The sequence below is a fragment of the Vollenhovia emeryi genome, unplaced genomic scaffold, assembly GCF_000949405.1.
Source record: "Vollenhovia emeryi isolate VEMERY1.0 unplaced genomic scaffold, V.emery_V1.0 DF939159.1, whole genome shotgun sequence".
Classification (NCBI taxonomy): Eukaryota; Metazoa; Arthropoda; class Insecta; order Hymenoptera; family Formicidae; genus Vollenhovia; species Vollenhovia emeryi.
Genome location: NW_011967207.1, coordinates 144,546 through 159,345, shown reverse-complemented (window position 1 = coordinate 159,345; position 14,800 = coordinate 144,546). Strand labels below are relative to the sequence as shown.

Sequence of the window (14,800 nt, the reverse complement as noted above, 5' to 3'; positions counted from 1 at the left end):
TTTTTGAACATTTGAAAAATTAAAAATCGTAAATATCTCATATATTCCGATAATTCTATAAATCTATTTTAAGATGTCTTAGATTTAAAAACGTCCTATTTAGATTTCAAAATGTCCTCTTGATTACTAAACATTTCATTAATTTGAGAAATAAATATATGCAACTTAAAAATTGTGTCGTTGAAAATTTGTCACTGTCATAGCGATGCCTACTCTGTCCCGACATAATTTCGCTCCGATCAAAATTGCTCCGTTGTTTTATTTCGCAGAAAATATTGTTAATCTCTGCATAAAAGCAGTTGTCAAGAATCGTTCGCTTTCTCAACTATGCGGAAAACCCGCTTGCTTTCTCTCTTTCTCTTTGTGTTAAACAGACCGCAAAATAGCTTCGCGAGCATTTGGTCAAGCGATTTAATCTTGCGGTGTGAACCAAGATGCTGCGAGTGAGAAAGATTGTCGGGCATCCGAAACTCAGGAAATTCTGGACGGGATGGCGGATTCTTATGTGGAAAGCCGTGCTTATGCGGCTGCACAGTCCGATAACCACTGCACTGGAGATAATTATTGCCATTATCTTTTCGTTACAGATACGCTTCATGTTTGACCCGCGCGCTCTTCACTCGCAGGTAACCTAACTCGTAATCGTAAAATTGAATTAAACAAATTTATCTTGATACACAATTTCATTATTTCCAATAACCTCTATACCTAATGTTATATTTTAAGTCATTTCTTATCCATTAATTAATTAATATCAAAACTATACACTTTTTAAAATGTCTTATGTTATATTTAGAATTAGAAGATAAGTACAGATAATTATATATAATAAAATTTTTATGCACAATAAAGTTATACATTATCATGCTAAATATTTAATAACTGTTTTAATAATTCTAATAAAGTACGCATACATCTCTTATATTTCACATGAAGGATTTAGATCGATATAGTCGAGATGATATCCTGGCAAAATTGCCGAACGATGTGCAATGCTTGTATGCGCCAAAAAGTACATTTGTAGACGAGCTGATGCTGAAAGCTGCGAAAATGCTTCGTACAAATAGTAAGATAATATTCTAAGCACGCTTATACGAGAAAAGAAACTAAATGAAAGCTACATATCACACATCAGTTGAAGCAGCGGACGGTGAAATTAATCTCGTGCGTTCACGTTACGCGAAAAATGACACTTCCAAGGTGCTGTGGGCGATATTTGAGATTGATAAGTTCGCGTATGGAAAACCGAAAGTCTTAGAATACAAAATACGTTCGTCCGAAATAGGCGAGAATCGTATGATTATGATGCACGAGGAAGAGCCCGCCCTAAAAGGTATTTTAAATGTTATATTTTCAGAAGTAGACGTTGACATTTTAAATCGTAACCCATAAAGCTATTTTCCAAATGAACTTTATGTCGAGACATATTTTGCCCTTAAAAACCATTATTTATTTTATTTTATTTACATTGAAAAATTAATATAGTAACAACGATGGCGCATTTAATTTTCAACGCACCTTAAGCACAAGTGATTTAAAATAATTAATAAATTATTTAATATTTGCCACAAAAGATCCGTACGTATCAAGTGGTTTCATGGCGCTGCAAGTCGCGATTGAGAGGTCCTTCGTGGAAATGTGGACAGATCCGACGCTCTCGAAGATCGCTGATAACGTAAGTAATGTAAATAACGAACGTGCAACGGGACTGACACAAGTAATCGTTGTAAGCAAGATGTAAAGAGCGGTTAACAAGAGTGGGCGACTTTGCAGCTAACTATCGGCCGATTTCCATTTTACAAAGGAGATTTTTTAATCTTACCGTACGCCATTCGACCTAACATAAGCATAATCTATTATATCATGGTTATCGCCTTCCTCTTGCCGCCAGCAGCGACGCTAAGGAAGGCGCTCCACGACAAAGAAACTGGATTTAGAGTGAGTGTTTCTGCGGAACACAATTTATTTTGTTTTCGTCCAATACAATTTCTCATCTTATTCCAGGGTCTTATGAGATTAACAAACATATCTTTCGCCATGTTGTACGTTGGATGGCTTAATTACCTTATGATCACCCTGTTACCTCTGACGGTTGCATGCACAATCCTTCTGTCCCCCGTGTTTTCGGCCATAAACGCGCTCGCCACCGCTATATTTATTATAATGTACAATATACTCTCAGTACTCTTCATGTTCACCGTCGGCACATTTTTCGACCATTGTACGTAACTATAGCAATGCGAGTAAAAACGAGAGCGCGCAGTATGAATGAATGCAAATGCATGCGTGAGAAAACAATACGAGCTTTGTTAGTAACTTTGTCCGATGCTCTCGCCGTATTAAAGTGTGTGTTTTTATTTATTTATTAGTCTGTCAGAAAATGCGATTCTTGCCACTGAAACTCCCGATCCTCTTATAATTACAAGTCATTTTGTCGTAGCTACAAAAGCATTGCTCACGTCGGTTTTCTTCTGGCTTATCTTGGGACACTTGACACTCGTTCTGGATCAATTCCTGGTAAGAGAATCTGTCCTGTGGAAGATCAGTTCACTGATTCTGCCGCATAACGGTTTGCTGTATGGAATAATCGCTTTCACGATCCGCACGGATTTCGGTGAGTCAGCCCGTTATTTCAGTTTAATCTAAATAACGTGATTATTTTTTAACGGCGCGATCAAAATATCATTCATATACGTACATTATTGATTCGTAATCGCTTACATAAATTTTCATACGTGATGCTCATTCAAATCGAATAAAGAGATAAACTTTCATTCGCATGCATTTCAAAATACATTCTTTTTATTATAGTGTATATTAATAGCATACATTAATAGCGTTATGTAAATTTAAGTGTAAATTAATAGCGAATATGTATTGCAAAACAAGGAAGTCTTATATGGGTCGCATACCATGTATTGCTCATTATTCAAGCAAGTTATTCGAGCGTATATATTATCATCCGAGCCAGTTTAGCACAATATTTAGAGCACAGATCTACCGATCATAAGCCGACGGTATCTTTCATCTAGCAATTTATATTTCATTAAAATCGTGCATTTACCACGTACCAGAGGAATATACTATTTGCATTCATAATTATATAATACAAATTTAATATAGCTTTGTAATCTATACAGTTTAAGAACTTATTTAAAACATAAATTGTATTTATTCTTCCTTTTTATACTGAAGACGGTCCAATAAGGACCGAAACGTATATGTATATGCATTTAATTAATTAAAAAGTTGTTTGGACACCACAATCTTGTTCTGGCTCTGAGCCCCTTCTCTTACCATTTATTTAAAATACCTCACAAATTAATTGATTAAACACGTGTACATGTGTCGTGTAAATAAGGAATAATATGTACGAGAGGTAAATGTTCCCACACAGCAAAAAAATGTTACAAAGATATGTGGAAAGTATATAAATATTGCAATATCTGATAGAAAAAACTATTCAGATATCACTTGGATATCTGAGAGATGTCTTTCAGATTTTAAAAAGTCATGAGATTATTTCATCTGAAATATGATATCTGATTTTATATCAATATGAGATACCTATATTTTAGTGAAATCGGATTTTACGTATTACAGAATAGGCAATGTGATAAATAAAACATTTTTTCTATACCAGTTCCGGCAAATTATTAATTACTAATGAACACGACCTCCATAAATCTGTCTTTACTTTTTTTTATACTATTACTGTAAACTCATATTTAGATTTTTCATTTTTTTATCATACTTTTCCTATTTTGACTAGACAAGTTTAAAAAATTTATTTTGAGGAAAAGTTAAATAATAAACAATTATTTAAATACAAACCAAATAATAAAAATGTAAACAATAATTTGTTAAAAAGAGATATCAGAAGAAAGATATCAGAAGTGTAATATCCTTAAAATATTCAGGATACACGAGGTTATTGTGGCTTTTATACTGATAGGTGATTATGAAAGCGAGGATTTAAAAAATATCTGGCAAAAGACGAAACCGCGCGATTACATTGGCCCTATCTCATACTTGTGGCCACAATGGCTTTCTGAACTGATAACGCTACGAAACGCCCATGATATCATTCACGTCGCAGAGAAAGTTCCGATTGGCACAATTCTATTTGCATGGATGTTGCATATTATTTTCTGGTATCTACTGGCGGTATACTTGGACAATGTTAACCCGGGGAAATTTGGCAGCGCAAAGCCCTGGTATTACTTATGCAAAGTAAATCAAAGAGGTTTATAATTACGAAATAACAATAGATACAATAATGTTTTTTTTCTTTTAAGTTGCCTTATGCACATAACTGATATTTGAGCGTGGTAGTATTTTTTCTGATATTCGAATTTATCCTCTCCTTTTAAATAAACGAGTTTTATTGAAAAAGAGAGTATACATTCGTATGTATCTCTTATAAATTTTGTAAACACAAATACATTGCATAGAAACCTATATTTGACAATGACGATTTAACGATCCGAGGATCAACTAATTGGTCGGCAGTAGAGCATACACCATCATACATAAAGGTACATATGACACGCACTATGGTTTTCAAGTACACGCAATTCAAAGTAAAATTCTCCTGGGGTTGGGAACGTTACCTTAAAAAGTAACGCGTTACCGTTACTGTTACTTAGAAAGTAACGATTCGTTACTTTTTTCGTTACCTTTTTGAAATGCTAAAGTAAGATGTTAGATTATAAAATTACATTATTATTATTTAATAATCAATATTAAAACTTAAAACTGAAAAAGTAACGATCGTTACCGAAACAGAGTAACGAAAACGGTAACGGCATTACAACTAGCGCGTTACTTTCCAACCCTGAAATTCTATTATTAGTAGAGAAGGAAGTACTCTATTATGAGATAGGCTTCCAATGTGAGATAGTATTCAACGTCCAAATTCAATGACAAATCTTTTTTATAACGATTACACGATCTAACAATCATTTTTCCACTAAATAAATTCCACTCCAAGGGTACTAAATTCATGGTGGAACCAACAGATGACGCCTATTAATTTAGCAGGAACTTCACTATCTCATATCAGGAGCCTTTCCTCTATTTTTATACTATTATGTATTCTTATTATCTTTCCAATGTCATTTTCGAATTTGCGTTACAAATTAATGTCTTACACATTGCTTCTTTACTACTCTGTGAATACAAAATCACACATTAAATTATCATGTTAAAGTAGTGTCTCATTTTAATTGTGAAACAAATACTTTAGTCAAAAATTGTTTCAAGTATTTTTTTCTAAAATTTCAAATAAAAAAGTGGATAGACAATTAAAAATTGTGTATTGTAAATACATGTATTTATGTTTATATTTGTATAATTGATTTATGAACAATAGTCGTCAATTCGTGTGAGATGTGTCCAAAAAGAATTCGGCAAGATCGGCGAACGTCTAACAGCTGTAAACAATGTAACAATTGACTTTTATCATCAAGAATTCAGCGTCATTTTGGGTCACAATGGATCCGGCAAAAGCTGTTTGTTAAAGATAATTATTGGTATAATAGCAAATTAATTCATTGCCGTCTTTTGCCAGTCAGTTATTAATGAAATTATGATATGTGGCAGGAATGTACAAACCGACTCGTGGCTACGTTTACTTGGAGAACAAAGATTCACCATATCCGATTGGTTACTGCCCGCAGGAAAATATATTGGTGCATTACTTGACAACGATACAACATCTCTATATGTTTGGCATGGTAAATAATTATTTTAAAAAATAACAGTGGCGAATTAAATGTTTTCAGTCTAAAGTAAAAATACTTTTTGTAATATTATCATCAAAACAGTTAACATATAAAATGTCAATTAATATAGATTGTTTATGTATGTACATACATACATTCTTTTCGTTAAGGATTACAATTTTTTGTGGAAACGTGTAAAAATGAACAATCAACAGCGCGTGCAACATAGACTAAATTTACAAATATTAAAAAGTATTAAAATTTAGCACCATACTGATCTCAATAAGAACCAGTTTGTTCACTATGTTTCTAATTGCCTAATTTAATACTGGTGAGCAAGTAGCTTGTCTCTCTCTTAGGCTGCCTGTTAATAATTCTGACCCACTCAAACAAGATATAGAAAAAAATATAATAATTTATGCCACTATTATGCTACTATTAGATTAACTAACTGTGGCGCAACATATTTTTACATCAGTGATTTTTATTGACCGTATCTGGTAATTTTAATAATAAAGAAAATTTGTTGCGAAAAATATTACTTCATCCACGGTTTGAACCTGAATTTCCCTTCTCTCTAGGCGGGCGTCTCAACCAATTCGACCACCGAAGTCTTTGTGGTCGAATGGCTGGCGACTTTTAAGAATATTCTCATTAGTTAATATTTTTACATGTTAGGATTAGTTTATATATTATAATATATTAATTAAATTATATATTAATATTCAAATTGTCGTAAGAGGATCGTAACATGCAGAAGATACCAAAATTTATCAACGGCAATTCTGTTTGTTGTTGTTAATTAAACAAACTTTTCTTTTGAAAAATTAATTTAATATTACTTATTTTTCCATCAGTCCAAATGGCTTTTTGATTATTAAATAAATAGTTCAGTCTAAGCTATTCGGTACTATCGATACAAGTATAACATGTATGTACATAAGCAAAACTTATTGATAGAGTTATCGAATTTAAAAGTATTTAAAGTTTGTCCGATAATGCAATTCTTATTTCAGATGAAAGGAATGACTTATGAGGATGCTTATAGGGAATCACTAAAACTGTTGAAGCAGCTCGATTTAGAATACGTAAAAGATACAAAAGTGAAATCTTGCTCTTTTGATACGCAAAGAAGAATTTGTTTAGCAATGGCACTTATCGGCAACACTAAGGTGTTATTTTATTTGTACATTTGACCATTTAATTATAATAAATCCAAGGATGAATTAAACTTTGTAATTAATAAACTAATTAATAAAATTGGTGGCAATAGCTCCATTAAAGCAATATTATGTAAATCGCTAAAAAAATATTTATTTGGGCAGATTCTCATCCTCGATGAACCTACGTACTGTATCGACCCCGAACACAAAAGACAGATATGGGATTTACTTTTGGTGAGTAGTTTCCTATAAGCAGATTACGTACATTTGAAGTAGAGAAATGTATAAAATAATATATGCATTAACACTTTGCAGGATATAAAAAGACATAAGACGATAATAATGGCAACGAATTCCATGGAAGCTGCTGATTTTCTTGCCGACAGAATCGCTATTATCGCAAACGGAAGGGTCGAATGTTACGGTTCGAAGATGTATTTGAATCGACGATATGGTAAGATTGAATAACTTATTGACAAAAGAAATTTTAAAGAATAAAGTTAAAACTAAACTTTTTGGCTGCTAGTTAGTCAACTTCTTCTAAAATTAATTGGAACTAGGTATCGGTTATGTACTAAGTTTATTGATACAAGAGGATTGCAGTGTAGAGAGAATTCATAAGGAGATCCAAGAATTTTCAGCAGATCCGATTACTCTGCGAAGCATGATGGGTTTAGTAATAAGATTCAGCGTGCCGAGAAATAGTCGATTCACTAAATTGCTACAACATTTAGAATCCAATAAAGAAGAACTGAAAATCGTGTCCATTGCATTGAGTGCTGCCAGTATCGAGGGTCAACTTCTCAGGTAAAATCGCATTTCTTTCCAACGTTTACCTTCAATTTGAGATTATTCGTGAACTCTTGCTTATATTTAAATGTCAAAACTCAAATGAATATTTTATAAAATGTGTATCATTGTAAGAAAGATTATTTTGCTGTTAAGTTTTAATTATAGGAAAATAGAAATGATCAACTGATATCAACGCTAATTACTCTGTATTTAGAATAGGTTTAGAAAGCCAATTTAAAGAACGTAGTGTGAAATTACCCAGCAACAAGTACGAGCTTATTGTGCAACAACGGCGACGGCACTTGTTGCAAACAGGTAAAGTTTTTAGCTATCTGTCGAGTTGTAAAATATAAATAACAATAAATATATAATACCAATAATTCGAATTGGTCCATAATAAATCCTGTAAAATAATCCAAATGCATATAATATTATATAATTTATTAATATGAATACCGTGAATACACACATCAACCTGAAATATTAATTATTAGCTGTACCTTGGAAGCGATTGACCGGCAATGCTTTACGGCGGCAGCAAGTTCTTGCAATGTTTTGCAAGAAATTATTACACGTTGCTTCCTCCTGGAAAATATACGTGTTTTCGGTAAGTTTTCCGTTCTATCAAAAGCAAGGTAGATATTATTGTAAATAATTAAAGCCACTTTAGATAACCTTGGCGATTGTTACTCTTACCGTGACCACTATGATCGCCGAATTAGGCAATTTCGCCCTCTTCGACACGACGTAAGTTAATCTTGCTTGTCTTACGATAAAAAAGAGCAATTACTCTTCATGTAAATATACAAATTAACACATAATGTTTGTCATATTATTCTATAACAGCCACACTACCTTCCACTACATTGTTAAAATGCAATTATGCTTTCAACACACTGATATTGTACTAAAAGATTATAAAAAATATTCTGGCATTTAATTCTTAAGTCCGAAGGTCTTTTGCTTCTTTATCTCAACAAATAATTCACTGCATCGCGTCGTTTCGCGATGTACAAAACATTACGAATACATGCATTAACTAAGTGATATACGCGTGTTATTATTATATTATATTATATACGCGTATTATATGCATAAAAAATAACTTTACGAAAGCAAAGTAAAAAAATTAAATTGGACGTAATTATTTCTGTAGCGAGAAGATAATGAATCTGACGAGTTATATGGACAACAATTTTCACGTGTTGTATTACGCAGCTGATGACAAGCCCGTGAAAGACTTTCTTATCACATTGTACATCACTGGTCAAGCATACAGCGAGAGGCATAATTATCACATTTCCAAAAATATCCCAGCCACGGATCTCATGGTCCATCCTGACTTGCACTCGATAGAGGTATCGCAGAAGATGTCGTCTTAAAATCTGGCAGCTAATCAATTTTTTATAGTTTAGGGATCGTTACGTGATGTCCATCGACATGCACGCGGACGGACATGTGCAACTTATGTATTCGTCCACTGCAGTACACAGCGGCCCAATCGCATTAAACTTACTACACAACGCGTTACTGCGTTACCATTGCGGCTCAGACAATTGCTGGATCAAACTGACTAGCCGCCCGTTAATTCATCCGGGGCAGGTGATATGAATTAATGAATTAAATTGTACTGATTCTGAAAACAGTGAAGCTATTTTCCATTATTTTCCGACTCGCTCACTTTTGTACTAAAGGATTATTTCTATAGAATATTGTGTAAGAAATCAAACTAAAACTTTAGACAAAGGGGCATTTCTGAATATTCCATAAAATGTTTACGCCACAATGTATTATAAAAATTATTTTCAAGTACGAAAATGTAAACATTTTGCGTTCTTCGCAGCTCGCGGCTTTAAAAATTAAGGCTTATGATGTTTACAGTGGCAACATTTATTGGTCCACCCGCGCAGTATACGAAACTGGGAAACCGCCGCAATAGTAATAACTTTGTTCCTTCTTCTACCCTCCATCGACATGGGAATTCGAGAACGAAATACACGCTCAAAAATGCTGCAGACTAATGCGATAGGTGTATCTACACGAACCTACTGGATCCCCATGTATATTATTGATTTCCTTTTATATGCGCTCTCCATAATGCTCTTCGGAATTGCTATCTTAAGCGTCTATCGTCGCACGTTGCCCTTCTCGGCTCTGGAGATTGGTAAGAGTTTGGAGATACGCGAAATATTCACTTCTACTAATGTTTCAGTTAAAAAATTTTCATTCTTTGTATTTTAAAACTTATGTAAAAAAAGGTCAACGTGTGTTTTTTTTAAATATCTCTCCGTGAATTTTGCGATGACAGAGCAGTGTGTCGTCATAAAACAAAAATGTTATGTATTAAGAAATTAAAAGTTCAAATTTAATTATGATCGATCTCGTTTCAGTTCAAGTGTCAATGATATTCTTATGTTACGGAGGGTGCGCCATTCCATTAGGTTATTGCATACAACTTTTCACGAGGAAGCAGGAAAATGCGTACCTAATCGTGATATTGATCAATATCGCGGCCAGTCAGTAACTCAACTTTACATTGCAGTTTATAAATTTTAGTGTTAAACAATGACATCTAATTTAATTGCCTATCACAAAAACATCTTTATTTAAATGTAGAATACATTTTACAGTGTTACTGGTGAACGGCTCTATTATATTTCCGTTGGTATTTCGCGTACTTAGCAGTAGCGGAAGATACGTGTTCGAAGCTCTTGTACATATATTTCCACCATACATTCTAGCTTGTGGTTTAAGCAATTACATTATGCTGAATTTATATAACAGACAATGTAGCTACTTTAATACCTGCGATACAGAATTTTATATTGAAGATCCTTGTTGTCGTAAGCTCATAAAATTTATTATTATTATAACAAATTATTATTTCCGCTACACAACATTGATCTGACATTTCAGAAAATTGTGAAGGCAAAGGTTGTTACAAGCAACTGGATGTAATGCTGATTAAACAATCCGGCTCTGAGTATTGTCACTCGGTTATAGACGACATACTATTAATGGTATCCCAAATGTTCGCTCTTTACATATTGCTGGAAGTGTTTGAAGAAAAAAATCGTAGAAAGTGGTACAGTTATTTTGTGCCCGCCACGAAAGACGATGATATTCTTGAATCGGAAGTCATGGAGGAAAAGAAGCGAGTCAATGAATATATAAAATGTAAAAATTAAACATTAACTCTATTTATACTGCGCTTTATTAAAAAATATTCTTTAACGTAAGTTTTTTATTATTAATAAGTTTGAACTTTGTTGCAAAATATTGTGTCTCTTTCCGCACGTGTAGACTATGATGAAACAAAATCGCTTCCACCGCGAGTTGCTCTCGCTGTCCAAAATTTGAGGAAACAATATTTTGGAGAAGCAGTGGTTCGAGGAATCAATTTTAGTGTGAGAGATTAGTTGCTACACATTGTTCTTCTTGCTACATGCATAATGCAGTATTAAAGATTTTCTACCCAGGTCTACAATCAAGAGTGTTTTGGCTTGTTAGGATTTAACGGCGCGGGAAAGTCGACGATATACAAAATGCTGGTGAGTCAAACTAAAATGTCGGCTGGAAAAGCAGTGATGTATGAGTATGAGTTCACGAAAAATCAAAGGATGGTGAGTCATCTTATTATTTCTGGAGAAAATTAAAGTGACAAAGTTATCAGCACTTGGACATTTATCAAGGGACACATAACTTTTGTTGTCAGATTACGTAACTTCGGCATTTGACTAAAAATAAGCTTTCTATTTTATTTTCTAAGTAACATTATATAGCCATTGGCGGGACGTTAATTCCCATTGTATAAAAATATCATCAAGTTTCTAGGTATGATAGGATACTGTCCACAAATGAATGGACTGAGCGATTTTATGACGGGAAGACAATACTTGCAGCTTCACGCGGCACTTCGCGGTATTCCATACAAGCACATCAACGACGAAGTAAACAAATGGCTAGATGTATTAGGTAAAAATATACAAATTAAAAATTGAAAGTTGCTCGCTTTGTTAAAAAATGCTGCAATATTTATTAATGTAATTATTATGGTATAATAATTACGTTAATAACTTACATAAATTATAATATAATTTATAAGTAATTTTTCATTGAATGATAAAATTCAATTTCTAGACATGTTGGACTTTGAGAATCTGAAAATCGCCCACTATCCCTGGGGAGTTAAAAGAAAACTTTGTATACTGCAAAGTTTTGTCGGTGATTTGCCGATGATATTCATGGACGAGCCTTCCGCTGGAGTCGACATAATGACTAGACACGCAATCTGCGAAATTTTGCATCAGATACGGGAGATGGGGAGGACTGTGTTAATCACTACGCACAGGTTAGTTCCCAGACTTCATAAACAAAATACATGTACGTTAGATTCGATTTTGTGAATTTCAGCATGCAAGAAGCAGAAGCGGTGTGTTTGCGCGTTGGTATTGTGGTTAACGGCCAGTTTACCGCGATCGGATCTTGCGAGCAGCTAAAGGCCAAGTACGGCCGTAATTTTATATTGAACATTAAGGTGGTGCCGGGATACCAACTTGCGACTCTCGAAAGGATCAAGAAAATCATCGATGAAACTTTTCCAGCAATAAAATTCAAAGATAGTTATTTGGTAAGCGGAGCATAGTTTTACATTTCGATTTGATTTACCGCTCGACAATTTGGATAAGTCAAACGCGCTTGAGAGATTTTATTACCAAGATACAAAGTAAAAACTAAGGTTATACAAAATACATAATTTATTTTTACGTCGCGGCAGGGTGTTCTTAAATACGAATTGGAGAGTGGCATTTCATACAGTTACGTGTTTGATAAACTCGAAAAGTTACGGCAGAGATATGTGTGGATCACAGACTTTTCGGTCGCTCAACCATCGATGGACGAGGTATTTCTGACTTTGGCAAAGAAACAAAGGAAATCGAAGAAATTAACACTTTACGAGCGTCTACGTTCGTGGATTATACGTATTATGCGTCAAATATAAATCAATTTTGTTATCACATAATCCTTTGTATATGTAACTAAGTGCATGTCATTTTATTATTGTATAAATGTTATTTTTGTATCTAATGCATCATACCCAGTGAGAAAACGATTGACTGAAAAGATGTCGATCGACATCAAATCGACATCTAGTCGACGCGTTTGGTGTCGATTTGACATCGATTTAACATCTTTGCAACCAACATTTCTCGCTAGGCATTTGCTTGAGTGATATTCATCTATTAACATTAAATTTCACCTACTGTCTCTCGGAGAATATTGTTAATTCAATACAATTGATACTAGCATATGTACCGCATAAACTCTTACTCGCCAATATCACATTAACATTTGCGACATAGTTGTAGCTAAATAAATGTTTAAATATACAAATAAAAGTAATAAAATTGATCGCCGTTGTCTTTTACTGTTGGCGTGCTATTGACAATAACGTATATTACACACACGATAGATGTTTTTAAGTACCTGCGCTACTCTTTCAAGCCGCGTGACTTTATTACACAATTTCGTTTCTTCATTCTTTTCTCGTTGTACTCCTCCCGGATATTTTATCTCTACGTCCGTCTCTTTCAACACTGTCAACTTCCATTTCAATTTTATCTGACGAAATCCTGAGTTGCACCTCACTTGCGCGCAGCTTCAGGCTTCTGTCTCGCCGGCAAAGAAACTGATCCACATATCCATCATCCTCTTCATTCTCACATACCTTCTCCTCGTACTCATATACCTCGGTGTCGTCTTCGTTAGCCGTCATAACTTTCTGCCAAATAAATTCACCGTACGAGTTTATGATCTGCATAAATGCTGGACTCAAATCCTTCTTCAAGAACGGCACGAAGTACGTATTCAATCTTCTATAAAAAGATAGCGACCTTGCTACCACATCATTCGTACTAGTATACAGTTTATAAGGTCTTGTTTCGTCAGAGTAATAATGCAAACATATTGCTACATCATAAGTGTCGTAAGTGCAGACATCTTTCACGTTGTACATTGTCAATTCGACTAAAGTAACATCTTCATTGTGATACACGCAGCTGTTTTGAATCTTCGACGATAAATTCTGAAAACAATAATTTTTAATTAACCGAATTAATTTACTAGTCAGAATTCTTCAATGTTGCCAGCGGTAATTAATAACGTCAGTGTTTTCTTGATACGTGGCATCTTTAACAATACAGAGAATATTGCGAAAAATACAATATTACCTCAGCCAGAGTTTGAACCTAGACCTCCCTACAGTCTAGGCGGGCGTCTCGCCAATTCTCACCAATTCGACCACCGAGGTGAGACGCCCGCCTAGAGTGTAGAGGGGGATAATGATGGTTATTTCTAATCACCTTCAACTCATTGATCTGTTTCAAGCGACAAAAGTAACAATCGATGCTGTGCTTACAACACTTCAGAGGTTCAAACCCTGGCTGAGGTAATATTGTATTTTTCGCAATAAATTCTCTGTATTATTAAAGATGCCAGGTATGGTCAAGAAAGCACTGACGTTGCTAATTAATTTACTTATTAATAGAAGAAAGTCCTCTATTGTGAGATAGATTTCTAATACGAGATAACAGGTTTTTCAATCACAAATCTCTTTTCGTAGGGATTACACAATCTAACAATGAACTTTCCACTAACCAGATTTCGCTCCAAGGGCAATGAATTCATGGTGGAATCAACTGATGATGCCTATCAATCTAATAGAAACCCCGTTATCCCATATTAGGATCCTATCTCATAATATGAGACTTTTCCTTAAGTAAATGAAACATGACGTTATTAGTTGTGTGGCGATCGTAGCGCAGAGGATTGTGCGCTGGTCTAGTAATCCGGAGACCCGGGTTCAAAACCAAACAAAAACGTTGTTGGTTTTTCGTTCGATCGCCACATAGCGAAGGATATAGAGAAATAAACAGGTTATTTCTAATCACCTTCAACTCATTGATCTGTTTCAAGCGACAAAAGAAACAATCGATGCTGTGCTTATAACACTTCAGGAAGTGTTTCACATTATTCAAATTGTCAATGGGGTATTGACATAATATATCATGCACATTGATAAAGTCAGGTAGAAGACATTTTCCCAACTTTCCATGACCA

At 34.3% G+C, this 14,800-nt stretch overlaps 2 protein-coding genes across 8 annotated transcripts in view; one reads left to right on the top strand and one right to left on the bottom strand.

Annotated features, from left to right (window-relative positions):
* The first annotated feature begins 953 nt into the window (after positions 1-953).
* LOC105564779 (ATP-binding cassette sub-family A member 3-like) lies at positions 954-12,701 on the top strand. 5 transcript variants are annotated; one of them, XM_012017430.1, is made up of 29 exons: positions 954-1,066; positions 1,136-1,333; positions 1,575-1,675; positions 1,774-1,938; positions 2,005-2,221; positions 2,441-2,614; positions 3,956-4,233; positions 4,455-4,538; positions 5,375-5,534; positions 5,605-5,738; positions 6,743-6,898; positions 7,052-7,123; positions 7,205-7,343; positions 7,534-7,696; positions 7,896-7,996; positions 8,176-8,288; positions 8,352-8,428; positions 8,838-9,039; positions 9,092-9,283; positions 9,563-9,845; positions 10,072-10,197; positions 10,312-10,524; positions 10,598-10,858; positions 10,985-11,088; positions 11,161-11,304; positions 11,509-11,656; positions 11,822-12,032; positions 12,074-12,311; positions 12,459-12,701. In XM_012017430.1, exons 1-29 carry the CDS (start codon positions 1,033-1,035, stop codon positions 12,681-12,683), a joined length of 4,713 nt encoding a protein of 1,570 aa, XP_011872820.1. In that variant the 5' UTR covers positions 954-1,032; the 3' UTR covers positions 12,684-12,701. The 5 variants fall into 5 exon arrangements, with proteins under 5 accessions (XP_011872820.1, XP_011872819.1, XP_011872817.1 ...); XM_012017429.1 differs by having other exon boundaries at positions 7,450-7,696; positions 12,095-12,311; XM_012017427.1 differs by having other exon boundaries at positions 7,450-7,696.
* Positions 12,702-13,194: 493 nt separating this feature from the next.
* Positions 13,195-14,800, bottom strand: part of LOC105564780 — a 5,612-nt gene continuing 4,006 nt past the window's right edge. For all 3 annotated transcript variants that reach the window (XM_012017433.1, XM_012017435.1, XM_012017434.1), the window contains exon 3: positions 13,195-13,766. In XM_012017433.1, the coding sequence (XP_011872823.1) occupies positions 13,218-13,766 (549 nt within the window). In that variant the 3' untranslated portion in view covers positions 13,195-13,217. The remainder of the gene's footprint in view (positions 13,767-14,800) is intronic.